Consider the following 16,653-nt stretch of genomic DNA (forward strand, 5'->3'; position numbering starts at 1 on the left):
TTTCTCCCTTTTCCACGTCTATGTGAGGCCATATTTTCTTCATATGCCTCAACTAAAACAACATATTGTAACAGATTGAGCGCAGAGTGGCTACTAGACTCCAGCTGTCCATGATTAAGTAAGGCATTAAAGGGATTTGCAAAAATGCTGAACAATAATTGAGAGGTAATTTCTTAATAGGATAAATGTGTGTGCATGCGTGTTATACCTTAGTCCAAAAGGTGATATCTTATTTAATGGAGAAACCCTGAGACATTTCCACTAAGATCAGAAACAAGGCAGTAATGCCCTCTGCTACTATTCTCTCTCTGCTACTATTCCAAATTATAATCGACGTATTATCCCATATCACTAAGTAAGAGAAATTAGAGGAAAAAGAGTGCATAAAGAAAAAGGAAAATAATCTCTATTTTTGGATTATATAATAGTACACCTGGAAAAGCCTAGTGAATCAGTGATAAAACTGAAACAAATAATTCAGGGAGTAGCACAGTGCCTTGTTAATATACGAAAATCAACAGCCTTCTTACACAGAAACAGTAAGCAGAGGATATAACGGGAGAGAAAGCCCCATTTACGATAGTAAAAAGATTAAATAGGAATAATTCTAATAAGTACACAAAGTACAAGTATATATGAGGAAAATTTGAAAACACTCCTGAAAGACACAAAAGTAGGTTTAAACAAATGAGAAAACATCCCTTGTTCTTGGGAGGATACCTCAACATTATTAATACGCCAGTTCTCCTGAAGTTAATTTATAAATTTAATGCAATCCTAATAAAATTATTATCAAGCTATTTTATGGAGTCAGATAAGTTAATACTACCAGAGTTCATGTGGAAAAATATACCTTCAAGAATAGCCAAGAAAAACTATAAGGAATAGTCCTACCAGACGTTAAAACATACAATAAAGCCTCTGTAATTAAAATGGTGTGGTACTAGTGCCTGAATAGACAATTGGCCAGTGGAATAAGAGAGACAGTTCAAAATGAGACCCAAACACATATGTGAATTATATGATAAAGTTGGCTTCTCAAATCACTGCAATTTAAATAAATGTTGGTGGAGCAACTGGATAACCATTTAGAGAAAGATAAAATTAGATTCTTATCCCATTACTCACAAAAGAATAACTCCAAATGGATTAGGGATCTGAATGTGAAAAATACAACCATAAAAGTATCAGAGGAAAACAAGGGTGAATTTTTCTTTAAGCTTTTTGTAAGAAATAGCTTTCTAACTATGACTCAGACTCCAGAGGTAATAAAAGGTTGATAAATCTTACCACATAAAATTTTTGAAATTTTTAAATGACCACAAAGTCAAAAGACAGGAGACCATCTGGAAGAACATATTCATAACATGTACCACAAAGGTTTTATATCCCAAATACAGGGAACTCTTAAAAATTGAGAGGCAAAAGATCAAAATAGAAAAATGGGGAGGAGACAGGAACAGACAATTCACTAAAAAGCAAGACATAAATATGGTCCTCAGACATACAAATAATGTTCAGACTCACTCATAATTAGAGAAATGCAAATTAGGGCAACACTAATAAATCATTTCTCACCTGTCAGACTGACAAACATTAAATAATGTGACAGCACGTTCTGTTGGCCAAGACTACGGGGAAGCAGACCTCCCATACATTCCGGGTGGGAATGCAAATTCGTGCAACCCTTCTGGAGGAGAGTTTGGCAAAGTAAAGCTATGTATGTACTTACTTTTTGGCCCAGCAGCCCCACTTCTGGGGATCCACTCTGAAGTTACACTTCTGATAATAATAAAACACATACGCCCAAGGTTATTCATCGCAGTGTTGTTTCTCATTGGAAAATATTGGAAACACCTAAACGTCCAGTATTTAGAGTGGTTGAATAGACCATGGCACATCACTAAGATGAAGCACTATGCAATCAAAAAAAAAGAATTGAGGAAGAGCTGTATGAATGAAAATGGAGTGAAATGAAAATGAACATGGAGGACATACTGTTCAGTGAAGTCAGCAAAGCCCAAGTGTATCTATGGTAAACAGCTCCTCATAGAAGAAAGAAGAGGACATGAGAAAATGTATGTGTATCTGCACATTTCTGCTAAAGAAATGCAGCAAGGATAAACCAGAAATGAAAGAGACTGGTCACCTACAGAGAGTGGGTGGAACAGGGATGGAAAGAAGACGGGAATGTAGTGGGGTGGGAGTGACATTTCTCCAGCTCACAAAACCATAGTGATGTTTAACGTGCCCTTCAATGTCTGTAGCGAGGGGCTGTCACTGTACTTGTGTGACTCTATCACTGTGAACCCTTGGTCCGACCCAGTGTGGAAATATTTGCGTTAAGTATCAAGCAGTGTAAAAGGAAAATTTCTACTTAACAGCACTTGCCTATGAGTGCTGGGATATCAAAAAGGAGTGATTGTTTTCACTACAGCAGTTCTAACCAGCTACAGATGTTTGAGAACCTTGCACTGTGAGGGACCCAGATACCAGACCCACACTGGACCAAACAGAAGACTGTTTTCTAACCCCAGTGAATAATGAGGATTATTTCAACCAGTTCCTTTCTATCCGGAGCACCAGTGTCGCCTCTCTAGCCCTTAAAAAACCCTGCCTTTCTACCACAAGGGGAAGCACTGGTTGTGCTCCCTTGCCTGACAAGTTGGTAACCAGCCTCAGTGGTTTTTATTTGTATTTCTTTTGCCTGTGATGGTCTTTGTTTCATTCTTTGTCAGCAGATAAGAGATATTTACATAAGCTGAAAGACACATATCAGCTGCTTACTGAAATCTCCCAACTCAATATTTTGTCCAAATTGTACGGGTGTATAGATGAATTATTTTCATCTTCCTTAATTTCCTCTGCATCATCCACAGATGCGGATGATATTGTACCATAAAATTATCAAAAGACATCAGGCAGAGACAGAAGCAGGAACTGAGTGAGGAACTGGTTAATTCACTGGTTGGCTTCCCAGCGCTGCATGGCCAACACGCCATCTGTATTTTCGATTGCTTAAATAAAATCGTGGACACCTTTCTTCTTTCCCATTCACCTTGGGCATATTGTTGATGACTGTGACATTTCCCATTTCAGGAATGACCATACCTGAAGAAGACACTGATGTGGGACAAGGCAGTAAATACTGCCTCGTGGCAATTGGGAGACTCCAGGTAAGAAAAAACTCAGCCTTTTTAATCTCAAATGAAGGCTTATTGCCACATACTGCAGAAGACTGTCGGTCTGGATGCCTATTCTGATCACCTGTGTTCTTGGTATTTGTTGGGTTTCGTGTCTCACTCTGTGGGACAAGGCTGAGGCCAAATCTAGAAGAGAAGGGGACTGAGCTGCAAGCAGAGTTGTTGCTGCGTTGAGGGGTTGCATCAGCTCATCACCCATGCTTGTGGGTTGCCAGGAACTTGACGTCACATCCCTGCTTCACCCCCTTGACTGTTTCCCCAGGGTCTATGGGATAAAGTCCAAGCTCATCATTATGAGGAAATGTCTTCTCTTCCCGGGTCCACGAGGGAGCGTAGTTTTAAGGACAAGAACTTGCCAGCACCATGCCCCCCTCCCATCTCTCTCCATCCGGGAGATTTAACAGTCTCTGTTTTAATTTTCGCGGGCACTGCAAAGGGTCAAAAGTCAATCACTCCAGCGGAAGTTCCAAGGAACTCCTTTCATTGGCCAGAGGTCTTGGAGAAGGCGGGGTTCCCCCAGGTTAGAAGTCCCCTTCTTCCACACCCCTTGGGACTGCATGTTTGGGCCCCCTTCCACCCTCGTGGAAGCCATCTTTCTCTCTCCTGGATTTCCCATCTGGAGTCCTCCTTCGTGGAAGTTGTCTCTCTTCTCCTCCGTTTTTCCCCTCTTTTCTCTACCTAAATAAAATCACCTTTCTGCAACACTTCTTGGGTCTGGTATTTACTTTATGAGCTTACCACGTACCTGCAGTGGTCCCCTCTCTCATTCTTGAGATAGCGGAGACCAAGAACCTACAACATTCTCTCCGGGGAGCTGTGCTTTCCCTGCACCCCAGAAAACCTGGTTACAAAGACCTCATCTTCTTCCTTTCCTCCTCTCTCACGTCTTATTCCCACATAGCACCCTTCCCCATTCCATGAACCCCCACCTCTGGAAGTGTTCACAGGCTGTTTCTTTTGCCTGGTATTCCCCTGTTCCCTTCTTCTCCTTTCAATATTTCTTATCCTCCTTATCTGCTCATCTTTCAAGACCCAGCTAAATTGTCTCCCTAATCTTAGTCTAAATCAATCATTCTCTCTTCCTTACTCTCATAGCACTGAGCTCTACCCTCAGTTACTCTTCTTTCACTCTCTGTTGCAGGAAGTAAGTTGAGTGCTAGCTCATCCCCTGCAACTCCTCAAGGCCAGGGAACGTGTCTTTTTTTTTTTTTTTTGAGACAGAATCTCTTTCTGTTGCCCAGGCTAGAGTGCAGTGGTACTGTCTTGGCTCACTGCAACCTCTGCCTCCTGGGTTCAAGCAATTCTCCTGCCTCGGCCTCCTGAGTAGCTGGGATTACAGGTGCGTACCACCATGCTCAACTAATTTTTTGTAATTTTAGTAGAGGTGGGGTTTCACCATGCTGGCCAGGCTGATCTCGAACTCCTGACCTGGTGATCTTCCCACCTCGGCCTCCCAAAGATTACGGGTGTGAGCCACCATGCCTGGCTTGGAACATGTCTTTTATTGTGTGAAAATTAAACGTGCTCAATGTCTGGCCCACACAGTAATCACTCATTCAACTGGACGGTTCATTCTCCCTAGGACATTGAGGGTCTTCCCTATGCTGAAGAGAGACGTACCAGACCTGGTTAAGATACACTCATCTCTCATGTTCCTGGTTTCCTAGATCTGACCATTTTCAGACAAATGAATAGGCAGTTTCATCCATGTATGACCAACACTGGTACTGCTTGCAGATGGGTGAAGAGAGAATCTTTGGGTAAATTCAGTTCACAAATATATATGCTCCAAGTATTTTAACTAGTTCCTTAGGCTTGTTTGCCATCCTTAGTAAAGGGAAGTGGGAGAAGGGAAGGGGATTAGCATTTCTTGAGCACCAACGTGAGCATGTGCCAAGGTTTAACATGCAGTATCCCTTTTAAGCCTCACAAACACCCTATGAGATTATAGGTTTTATTATTCGCATCGGTTGATAAGGCTACTGAAGTTCAGAAATGTAAAGAAAGTGGTCAACTGTTACAGTTAAAGATGGGACCAGGGATAGATGTTTGAACACTGTAGAGTCATTGTACTAAATGACACGGAAGGATCTTTGAACTTAAATGCACGTGGATTATTCTTCTCTCCTCTGTCACCATCTCCGTATCATCGCTGTCAACACCTCCTCAACTGTGGACTTTCCCCATCCCAGGTGACCAGCTCTCCTGTATGCATGGACATGAACGGGATGTCAGTGCCTACGGAGTTCTTATCCCGGCATAACTCTGATGGAATCATCACATTTGTGGATCCGAGGTGTATCAGTGTGATTGGCTACCAACCCCAGGTCAGTAGATAGTTTTGAGCTCATGGCAGTTGGCTAGACGTTTAATTTTTCTTAAAACATTCTTACCTCATTTGTTTGAGATACAACACCATGGCCATGTGGAGAAATATTATAGAAACCCATGTACCCTGCCTGGATAGAAAGATAGATATCTTTCCAAGTCAAGAAGGGAAGTTGTAAACACCTGCGCCATTAACATGGACTCTTTCTTCTTTGGATAGATACCCTTTCTTTTGGATAGATATCCTTCCAAGTCAAGAAAGGGAAGGAACATTGTAAACGCCTGCGCCATTAACTTGGACTCTTTCTTCTTTGCCCTCGCTGTTATGTTTCTCTAGTTGATTTTTCACAAACTGGAGTTAAGATGTTCTATTAAAAGGGGCTCTCTTATTAATTAATATTCATCACAAAGCTCGTTAACGTGAAAGACTGCAAAGCCTGGTAAAGATACCTGCCTAATTTTGCCTAACCTCTGGTTTCTCAAGTGCATTTGGAAACTGTTATTTATACAGGTGGCACATCTTTAGGACTTTGTTCTGGACTCTTTTTTAAAAAGTCAACGTCATGAGAAACAAAAAGGCAGAAGCAATTGTCCCAGATTAAAATAGACCAAAGAGATAAAATAATAGTATGTCATGTAAGGGCCTGAATTGTGTCCTGGGCCTGAAGACATATTGATAGAAAAAACATTTGGGAGACAACTGAAATGTTAATGAGTGCAGAATATTGGGTGATGTCACTGAATAATTGATTTTCTTGGGTTTAGTATAGCACATGATAGAGCACATTGTTGTTTTGTAAGATAATCTCATTTTTATGAGATACATGCTAAAATACTTTGAGGACAAGTACCATGATGCCTACAACTTACTTTCAAATGGTTCAGCAAGAAATTAAGTATATACATGCATATGTATGAACATATACATGCACATGAAAAAAGAAAAATGCAAACGTGACAACATATTAATAATTATTGAATATACATAAAGTTTATTGTACTATCAACTTTTCTGTAGATTTAAATTTATTTAAAAATATAAAACTTTTTTTTAAAAAAGAAAAAAGATGTTTATTCTGAAGAACAGAGCTTGAGATATGTAGATAAGAATATTTTAATGACGTGTATTTTAGAACTAGAAACAGTTCAAACTAGAACTATTAGGACCCTGCATATAATTCTGCGTCTCTAGATTCATGTAAACCTGGAGATTCTTGGATAGAATAATGGGGGAAATTGATTTATTTCCAAATTCACCCCAACCTCTGATGGCAATATATTTCCAGCCAGACCCATGTATCCAGTGGCACCTCCCATGGGCATCCAGTTGCTCCTTAGCATGCAGATAGGACTTCCCCTCCAGTGCCAGCATCAGTGCTCACTTAGGCCGTTTGCTGATTTGGGTTGTGATCAGTGAGTTAGTTTAAACCTTTTGCTGTTTAAGACACTTCCTGGCCAGGCATGTGGCTCATGCCTATAATCCCAGCACTTTGGGAGGCCGAGGTGGGTGGATCACTTGAAGTCAGGAGTTAGAGACCAGCGTGACCCAACATGGTGAAACCCTGTCTCTACTAAAAATACAAAATTAGCCGGGCGTGGTGGCACGTGCCTGTAATCCCAGCTACTCGGGAGGTTGAGGCAGGAGAATTGCTTGAACCCTGGAGGCCGAGGTTGCAGTGAGCCAAGATCGTGCCATTGCACTCCAGCCTGGGAGACAAGAGTGAAACTCCATCTCAAAAAAAAAAGACACTTTCAACTGGACCACTTTACTACAACACTTTTGAAGTTATCTGTTAACAATGTGTCTTATTCTGATCAGTTTCATTGTGAAACACACTTTTGTTCTGGGCTAATGCTGTGTCCTTTGAATGTAGCATAGACTAACGACAGTAGATAGATAGTAAACAGGCTTTTAACAAGTACAGTTATTTCATGATAACCTCGTTTCTTCAGCCACAGGAGAGCTACAATTTCCACATTTAAACAATTCCAGTTTTCATAGGCAGCACATCTGTCCTCAGGCTATCATTTTGGTTTCTTTTTATGTTTATTAAAATACGTTTATTACAGTTTGCCTCTCCAAGACTAACAAAAATAAAATTGCATTTTGAAGCTACTGATGTAGTGCCTTAGCAAAATTAGAAATTGATATTGAGCATGCCAAAGGAACTTAGAATGAATACCAGGAAGGCAGTTCCCTGATGGCGCCCAGGGAAATTTGGCATTCACTTTTTTTTTTTTTTTTTTTTTGAGACAGAGTCTTGCTCTGTCGCCCAGGCTGGAGTGCAATGGTGCGATCTCGGCTCACGCAATCTCTGCCTCCCGGGTTCAAGCAATTCTCCTGCCTCAGCCTCCCAACTAGCTCGGATTACAGGTGTGCACCACCATGCCTGGCTAATTTTTGTATTTTTAAGTAGAGACCAGGTTTCACCACGTTGGTCAGGCTGGTCTCAAACCCCTGACCTCGTGATCCACCCACCTCAGCCTCCCAAAGTGCTGGTATTACAGGTGTGAGCCACCGTGCCCGACTTGGCATTCACTTTTTAAAAAGTCTAGGGTGGGTCAGGCTAAAGGAGATGAATTAAAGGAGTTGGAAATGAACATTGTAGTCTCACAGTGAGTATATACCTAATTACAGGTGGATCTGTATTAGTAAAGCTTGTCTCTTTTATTTAGGATCTTCTGGGAAAGGACATTTTGGAATTCTGCCACCCTGAGGATCAGAGCCATCTGCGTGAGAGCTTCCAGCAGGTACATACTGCCGGTGCCCACTTAAAGCTGATGCACAGTCTGGGCACCTATGTATGCGGCTGGCAGGACACTAGTCCTACTGTGTGCCAGGCAGGCTGCAAGGTCCTACCTACGACCTCAGTCAGGGCCCCTACTGGGAGGGCGCTCACAGTCTAGTAGGGAAGACAGACACACATGAATAAACCGTTACTGTGTAATAGGAGAAGAACTGTAAAGGGTCAGAAGAAAGAGACTGCAGAGTGCAGAGGCTGGAGAGGGTAACTGCGTGGGGACGAGGCAGGAATTGTTCCTGGGGAGAGAAGCATTGGGATGGGTCTTAAAGGATGGGCATAGAATAAATGAGTGAACATTCCAGACTGAAGGGGCAGCCCTAGAGATGCAAAAGAGAGAATCCTAAGCAGTTCCTAGTGGCTGGAGTGACACTGGGCAACTTGTAGGAGGAGGTGGGCAGCGCTGATAAATACAGCCGAGTTATGAAAGGCCTCTTAAGCCATGCTAAAGAAACAGATTCTCTCCTCAGTCAGTAAATGTGGGCTGGGCACGGTGGCTCATGCCAGTAATCCCAGCTCGTTGGGAGGCCAAGGCAGGCGGATCACTTGAGGCTAGAAGTTTGACACCAGCCTGGTCCACATGGCAAAACCTCATCTCTACTGAAAATACAAAAATTAGCCGGGCGTGGTGGTGCGCACCTGTAGTCCCAGCTACTTGGGAGGCGCAGGCAGAGGAATTGCTTGAACCTGGGAGGCGGAAGTTGCAATGAGCCGAGATCGCACCACTGCACTTCATCCTGGGTGACAGAGCAAGACTCTGTCTAAAGAAAGAAAGAAAGAAAGAAAAATAAAGGTAAATGAGGATGACTTTGAGGATTTTAAGCAGAGCTGTGTTTTGAAAAGGCACTTTAGTAGTCCAGGTATGCAGAAGAGACAGGTGGGGGAAATAACTGGAAACGAAGACAGGAGGCTTTAAAATTGTCCAGGTAAGAGGTGATGAGGCCAGAGTGTGAGCAGGAGCCGTGGGAATTTAAAATAGGGGGCGGCTTGAGGAGACGGTTGTTTGACTGGTGCCGAGGCTTCGGATAGACATGGTCAGGTGAGAGGGGGATTCAGGATGACCTGGGAACCCAAGAGCATGGCCACCCCAGTAGCAGTGTCATGCACGTCGTGACTGTTAGCCGCTGTGTGCCGAGCCGCTACTGTGTGCCAAACACTGTGGGAAACCCTGCCCCATGTGCTGTTTAATCTGCACAGTAGTCGGAGGAGGTAGGCGTCCTCATCTTCACCACTGATTGTAGAACCCAGCACAAGGTGACTCTTAACAAAGCAATCTAAATGGATCAAAATCCATAGCAGGTGACTTGAAATTGGAATGGTTAAACCTTGTCTTTTTGTGCTGTATGTTTGCTAACTATGTGGAGATTATGATAAACTTTGCATTGTTTAGGAGAGTCAGGTTTTGGTTGGGTGGGCTTCATTTTTCTGGGTTAGTGGAAATGGAGCTTTCACAGTGATGGGGCCTCCATTCGGTCCCCAGTAACTGGCCGGACCCATTCCACTATCTCATGTAGTCCTCACACCTACACAGTAAGTGTTATCTGCCCCATTTTTTTCACAGTAGACTCTGAGGGGTGCAGTTCCCTGCCCCAGGTTGCAGAGTCCAGGCCTGCCTCCCTCCAATGCATCCAATCACAACACCACACCCCACACACAGGCCTCTCCATCCAGCAACACATCAGAGGCTTCACACTGCTGACACTGTCAGAACCCGGTTGGTTTTGAAAAGACAGAGAAGGAATTGACATCTGATCCCACCCCGACATCCAGCTTAAGTAACTCTCACTCTGTGAGCGGCCACCGCATTCCTCCAGCAGGAGGGGAGGGAGGCCGAGACAGCGATGCTGGCAACCCCAGCCCCAGCCCGGGCCATAGAGCACAGTGGGCAGCGGCCGAGCAGCCGCAGGGACATCTGGGAACACGCCGCGCCTTGGTCCCGTGCTTGTGTTCTTTGGTCTCCAGCCACCAACAGCTGAGGTGGGGATCAAATGTTGATAAAGGGAAGTGGCTTCTTCTTGCAAAAGCAGGGAGGTGGCTACGTCAGCTAAGAGCCAGCTCTTGAACTCTGGATTTAAACAAAAGCACTTGAATAGCCCAGGGGAGGCCCTTAGAACTTGTTGTGAGGAATTTGAGTTTGAGCGGGTGACAGCGAGCCAGCCAGGGGCCGGGAAACTTGCTTCTGCTCTTGGATTCCTTCTCTGGGTCACAGTTTACCTGTAGGTCAAAAAGAGCTCAACTCCATGAAAGTGAAAGCAGGCTCCCATCTCACCCGTCTCCTTTCTGCTCAGGCACCTTCCATGATGATGAGGATGATGAAGGGGGCTGTTTTCTTGAAGAGCCATGCTAAGCTGGGTTTTATGCTTGGCCTCGGCCGTCCCCTGCATTGCACCTGGGTTAGGCACAGCATCTGCACCACTCTGGTCTGAAGGCCTGGACCGTGTCACCGGCACCATGCATAGCCAATCCCCATGACATCTAGGTATCCCAGCCTCCCAGGATTTGCCCATGCCGTGCCTTCTGCCAGGAGCGCCCTCCCCACACATCTTCACTTGCCAACACTTTACCTGCCCTCCAAATGTGTTCCAAACTCTAGTTCCACAAGCCGTTTTCAGGTTCTGACTGCAGGCTGTCTCTCCTTGCCCTCCTTGTAACCCTATGGCACTTCATCTTGAGTTTCTGTAGTGGCATCGAGCATGCTCTCTGGGTTATAGTTATCTACATGCTCATCCTTCACCTGCTGGCTGAGAGGCTCACTGGGGACAGAGATTGTGCATTGGCAGTAGGGATTTATGGAAAGGGCTTTGGGGCCAGGCAGATCTAGGTTTAAGGTCACGTAAGGCTTTATTTAGGCAAGGTATTTAACTCCTTTGAGGCTCAATGTCCAGGTTCACAAAGTGCTGTTGTGAGGACTGCCTGAGCTAACACGTCTAAGGTCCTTAGCCTATAACGTGGCCCCAGGAGGGTGCAGAACTGTCAGCCCCCTTCTTCTGTTCTCTTTGCACAGCTCCTAAGGTGCTGCCTTCCATATGCTTGTTGCATGGAGCTAACAAATTCCACACTATCTCAGACATTCTAGTTAGAAGAAACAAACCAGAAAAAAGCACCTCCTTTCCTGTGCATCCTCAGAGTGCAGAAGATGTGGGTTTTGAAACCTGGACAGTGACTCCCTATGTCCCATGTTTTTGGTGCAGACACAGAGACGTGCCCTTGGACACACCTCAGAATGCTGACCTGAGGGGCACATGGCCTTGACCTCCAGGCCGCAAGGGAAGAGCCGGGTTGTTGTTGGGGCTGCAGATGTGCCCAGCCTTGCTTACTCCACAGCTCAGCCTCCTCTCCCGTGGTGTCGGGGTCAGCCTCCCACCCTCCCAGAGCTCGTGGTTTGCTTTATTTCTCACTCAGGGATTTCCCACCAGGGAGTCTTATCTGACATCCTCAGGCTCAGATTTTGTCCAGCTTCCCCTAGGGACAGTGTGGAAGGAGGATGGCCAGCCCCAGCCGTGGGGCCAGCACACCACTGAGTCACTTCGGGAAGTGTGCTCTGAGAGCCTGCTCCTTGCAGGGCTTGAGGATAGAGATAGGTAGACACAGGTGACCAAGACGTCCCTGTCCCCATGCTGCATACAGTCTGGCCCAGACGGCAGACCACACCGAAGAACAGACCACAGGTGTGGTGGGTGTGAGGAATGGGTGAACCAGGCCTTCCCTGACCGCAGGGACCAAGTCCCCTTTCTCAACTGTGATCACACTGTGATCTCTCACTCAGCAAGCCCAGTCACCACGACCCAGAGATTTCCCAGCCCTGATCTGGGGTCTGTACATGGCCGTGGAGGGGAGAACTCCTGCTCACCGTATTTCGTGCTGGGGGTATTATCACACCCAGGCCTAGCCCCACCAGTCATTTATATTCCTTCTTCCATCTGTGCTTCAACCGTGAGAACTGCATGGGAATGCTGCCTTCTGCACATATGCGTGTGTACTTCCGTTTCCGGTTTGCTGGGTGTGCATATGATGTATACGGCAGTTGCCCTTTGTCTGCAGTGTTGCTTTTCATGATTTCAGTTACCAGCAGTCAACCACAGTCCAAAAATATTAAATGGAAAATTCCAGAAATAACTCTTCAGTTTTAAATTGTGTGCTGTTCTGAGTAGCATGATGAAACCTTGTGCCCCCCCACTCTGTCCAGCCTGGGCCGTGGATCCTCCCTGTGGCGACTGTATCCACGATATGCTCGCTGTCTGCCCTTTAGCCATCTCAGCTATGAGAGCAACAGTACCGTAGGCTTGCATTCAAGTAGCCCTCATGTTACTTAATAACAGCCCCAAGGTGCAAGAACAGCGATGCTGCCGTATTGTTATAATCGTTCCATTTTATTATGAGTTGTTGTTAATCTCTTACAAACTTGATCATAGGTGTGCATGTATAGGAAACAGCATAGCGTCTGTAGGGTTTGGTACTATGTGCAATTCCAGGCATGCACGGGGGGTTTTGCGTTGTAGCTCCCTTGGATAAGGGGGCACGGCTGTATATTTTATTTATTTTCTTTTTTTTTTTTTTTTTTTTTTTTTTTTGAGGCAGAGTCTCACTCCGTCACCCAGGCTGCAGTGCAGTGGCACGATCTCGGCTCACTGCAACCTCTGCCTCCTGGATTCAGGCAATTCTCATGCCTCAGCCTCCTGAGTAGCTGGGACTACAGGCGTGGGGCCCAGCTAGTTTTTGTATTTTTAGTAGAGACGGGGTTTCGCCGTGCTGGCCAGGCTGGAGTGTATTTTCATAGAACAAAGGGGAGATCTGTGTAGCCAGGGGGACAGTCTTGTGATTTGGAAATAAGATCTTGCCTGCTCTCCCAGCTTTCCCACCAAAGTTGTCTCATCTTGGATGACGTATTTAATTTCTCTGAGTCTCAGTATTATCAGCTCTAAATAATAAAACTCATCTTACCAAACTCTTGTGAGGCTATTTCTGAAGCAATACATTTGAAATCATATCACAACATCAAAAGATAATAGACAGAAACCTATAAATAAATAATGCACAGAAAGTTATCGTTTCATTACGTCTCCTACCAGAGGTCTATTGAATCCATTTTACGATGTTAAGCAGAGGTTAAGCATCTTGTATGTTGTGGTAGCAAGAAATAAATGCGTGAATACAATGTAGCTACATACCTGGGTGGGATAACTTGGGGTGAGTGGCTGGTACCAAACCCAGAGTACCCTAGCAGCCAAGGCAAAAAGAAAAACGCTCTGGCTCGCAGAGTTTTCATGATTTGATTTGTAAAAGCTAAGTTAAAGTCCTGCTATAAAGCAGGCACTGACTGGTTGCCTTCTCACACCGTGGTTACAGAATGACCCAAATGCAGCGCCCCGTTCGTTGCACCCGGAGGTAGGCGGAAGAGGTCCCACTGCAGAACGGCTCTCCCTCTCTTACTGTGTTTTAGCCACAGTGCCCCTGTTCTGAGGTCCTGCTGCCCCTGCCACCACTGCACTGCCTGCTCCCTCTCCCTCCTCCCGTTTGGCACCATCCTTCCTCCTGCTGACTTCCTTCTCCAAATATTTTCTCAGGTGGTTAAACTGAAAGGCCAAGTACTGTCGGTCATGTATCGATTTCGCACCAAGAACCGGGAGTGGATGTTGATCCGCACCAGCAGCTTCACGTTCCAGAATCCCTATTCTGATGAGATCGAGTACATCATCTGCACCAACACCAACGTCAAGTACGTGCTCTGCCGTCTCCCTCTCCTGGGATCCACATGCTCTTGCTTGGGTCCAGAACTGGCAATTTTATCTGGAGCTCTTTTCTCCCTGCAGCTGGAAATCCTGCAGGATTAAGAATAGAGGAAACTGACCACAGGGACCAAGTCCCTCTTCTAATCTGTGATCACACTGTGATCTCTCACTCAGCAAGCCCAGCCACCACAGCCCAGAGATTTCCCAGCCCTGATCTGGGGTCTGTATGTGGCCGTGGAGGGGAGAACTCCTGCTCGCCGTATTTTGTGCTGGGGGTATTATCACACCCAGGCCTAGCCCCACCAGTCATTTATATTCCTTCTTCCATCTGTGCTTCAACCATGAGAACTGCACGGGAATGCTGCCTTCTGCACATATGCGTGCATATATGAGCTCCCGTTACTGTTTCCCTCCCGTGTTCCTTATTCTCTTTTCCCTCCTGATTTGTGAGAAACCAAAGAACGAGTGACGAGCATGACACTCCCTTCCCTTCAGTGCAAGGTGCTCCAGTTTCTGTTCCTTTTTTCTTCCCCCGAGCATGGACCCAGCCAAGTGGAGCTCTGCTGAGCCCTCCCTTGCTGCTCGCTGCTGCAGCTGCTTGTGCCTGGTTTCTTGGTCCTACAGAAGCTGAAGATGGAGGAAGTGTGGCTGAGCCTCTTGGCAGCTCTAGAGATTGGAACAGGGGACAGGTGGCCTGTGGGTTGGCACCTCAAGGACACCTGATTTCTCCACTGCCCAGCATGGAAGCATTCTTCCCTGCTCAGGGCCCAAGGATCCCAAGATCTCTGCTGGAATCACCCGTGCCATATTCCATGCATGTGAGCAGTCCTGGGCTCCAGTCTTGGCCCCACCACTTCCTGGCTGTGTGACCTTGAACAAGTCACTTCATCCTTCACCTCCCTCATAAGGTTGCTGTAAAGATAAAGTGACGTCAAGCAGCGGGCCAGACCCTGGGTCCAGCTTATAGCACAGTGAGCGCGACCTCGGGCAGGCCGTGCCTCCTCTGCATTTAGTCTCAAGGAAACACAAGGCCAGGGAACCAGCACAAAGACGTCTGGACAAAAGGACGTCCGAGCACATGCAAGCGTGTGGCAGCCATGGCCAGTGTGTCGGGAGGGCTGTGTGTGGAAGCCATGGTCAGCGTGTGGCAGCCATGGCCAGTGTGTCGGGAGGGCTGTGTGTGGAAGCCGTGGTCAGTGTGTGGCAGCCATGGCCAGTGTGTCGGGAGGGCTGTGTGTGGCAGCCATGGCCAGTGTGTAGGGAGGGCTGTGTGTGGAAGCCGTGGTCAGTGTGTGGCAGCCATGGCCAGTGTGTTGGGAGGGCCGTGTGTGGAAGCCATGGTCAGTGTGTGGCAGCCATGGCCAGTGTCAGGAGGGCTGTGCAGGCAAGGGTGTGAAATGCGGCTGCCACCGCAGAGCTGTCCTGAGGTCTCCCCATCGTAGGCAGTGGCACCAGCATCCACCGTTTCCCCCAGTTCAGCACTCAGTCAGGGGACCTGTTTCCAACCCTCCCGCCTCCTCTTCCTCATCTGCCGACACCCTTCTCGGTAGCCTCCCTGTGATTCTGAAGCCTCAGGCGGTCACCACAACCTCCTGGCACCCTCAGAACTTGCCTGGCTCTGCCCTCTGTTGCCACCTCTGAGCCCCTTGGATGTGGGAATTCCCATCTGGACCCCCAAAGTCACCTTCTTTCCAGGCGACACCACCCTCTGCGTCCTCAGCCTCTGCCCCGCTCCTGCACCAAAAGTCCCAGAGCTGGGCAGATGAGTCCATATGAAACCCCTCAGAGGGCCAATGACCTGGATTTTTTTTAATTTTGGATTCGGGGGCTACATATGCAGGTTTGTTACATGGGTATGTTGCGTGATGCTGAGGCTTGGACTGCAGCTGAAACAGTTCCCAGCAGGTGTTTTTTGTTACATGGATGTGTTGCATGATGCTGAGGCTTGGACTGCAGCTGAAACAGTTCCCAGCAGGTGTTTCTTCAGCCCTTGCCTCCCTCCCGCTCCCACTCCAGTAGTCCCTCTGTGTCTATTGTTCCCATCTTTATGTCTGTGAGTACCCAGGGTTTACTTCCCACTTACAGGTCAGAACATGTGCTATTTGGTTTTTCGATTCTGCATTAATTCACTTAGGATAATGGCTTCCAGCTGCATCCGTGTTGCTGCAAACGACATGATTTTGTTGTTTTTAATGGCTGCATGGTATTTTGTGTGGTATATACGTACCACATTTTCTTGTTCTTTTTTTTTTTTTGAGGCAGAATCTCACTCTGTCACCTAGGCTGGAGTGCAGTGGCACTGTCTGGGCTCATTGCAGCCTCGACTTCCCAAGCACAAGTGATCCTCCCACCTCAGCCTCCTGAGTAGCTGGGAGTACAGGCGTGCACCACCACGCCCAGCCAGTTTTTTGTATTTTTAGCAGAGACAGGTTTTGCCATGTTGCCCAGGCTGGTCTCAAACTCCTGGACTCAGGCAATCCGCTTGCCTTGGCCTCCCAAAGTGCTGGGATTACCCGTGTGAGCCACCGCGCCCAGCTCACATTTTCTTTATTCAACCCACCATTGATGGGCACCTAGATTTATTCCTTGTCT

At 46.5% G+C, this 16,653-nt stretch overlaps 1 protein-coding gene across 16 annotated transcripts in view; it reads left to right on the forward strand.

Moving 5' to 3' along the window:
• The window catches only part of ARNT2 (aryl hydrocarbon receptor nuclear translocator 2), a 185,419-nt gene that overhangs the window by 134,286 nt on the left and 34,480 nt on the right, over positions 1–16,653 (forward strand). For all 16 annotated transcript variants that reach the window (XM_064366132.1, XM_021674386.2, XM_021674380.2 and 13 more), the window contains exons 9-12: positions 3,100–3,176; positions 5,396–5,530; positions 8,208–8,282; positions 13,897–14,048. In XM_064366132.1, the coding sequence (XP_064222202.1) occupies positions 3,100–3,176; positions 5,396–5,530; positions 8,208–8,282; positions 13,897–14,048 (439 nt within the window). The remainder of the gene's footprint in view (positions 1–3,099; positions 3,177–5,395; positions 5,531–8,207; positions 8,283–13,896; positions 14,049–16,653) is intronic.

Source organism: Aotus nancymaae, unplaced genomic scaffold (assembly GCF_030222135.1).
Source record: "Aotus nancymaae isolate 86718 unplaced genomic scaffold, 86718_ANA_hifiasm-v0.15.2.pri h1tg000064l_0, whole genome shotgun sequence".
Lineage (NCBI taxonomy): Eukaryota > Metazoa > Chordata > Mammalia > Primates > Aotidae > Aotus > Aotus nancymaae.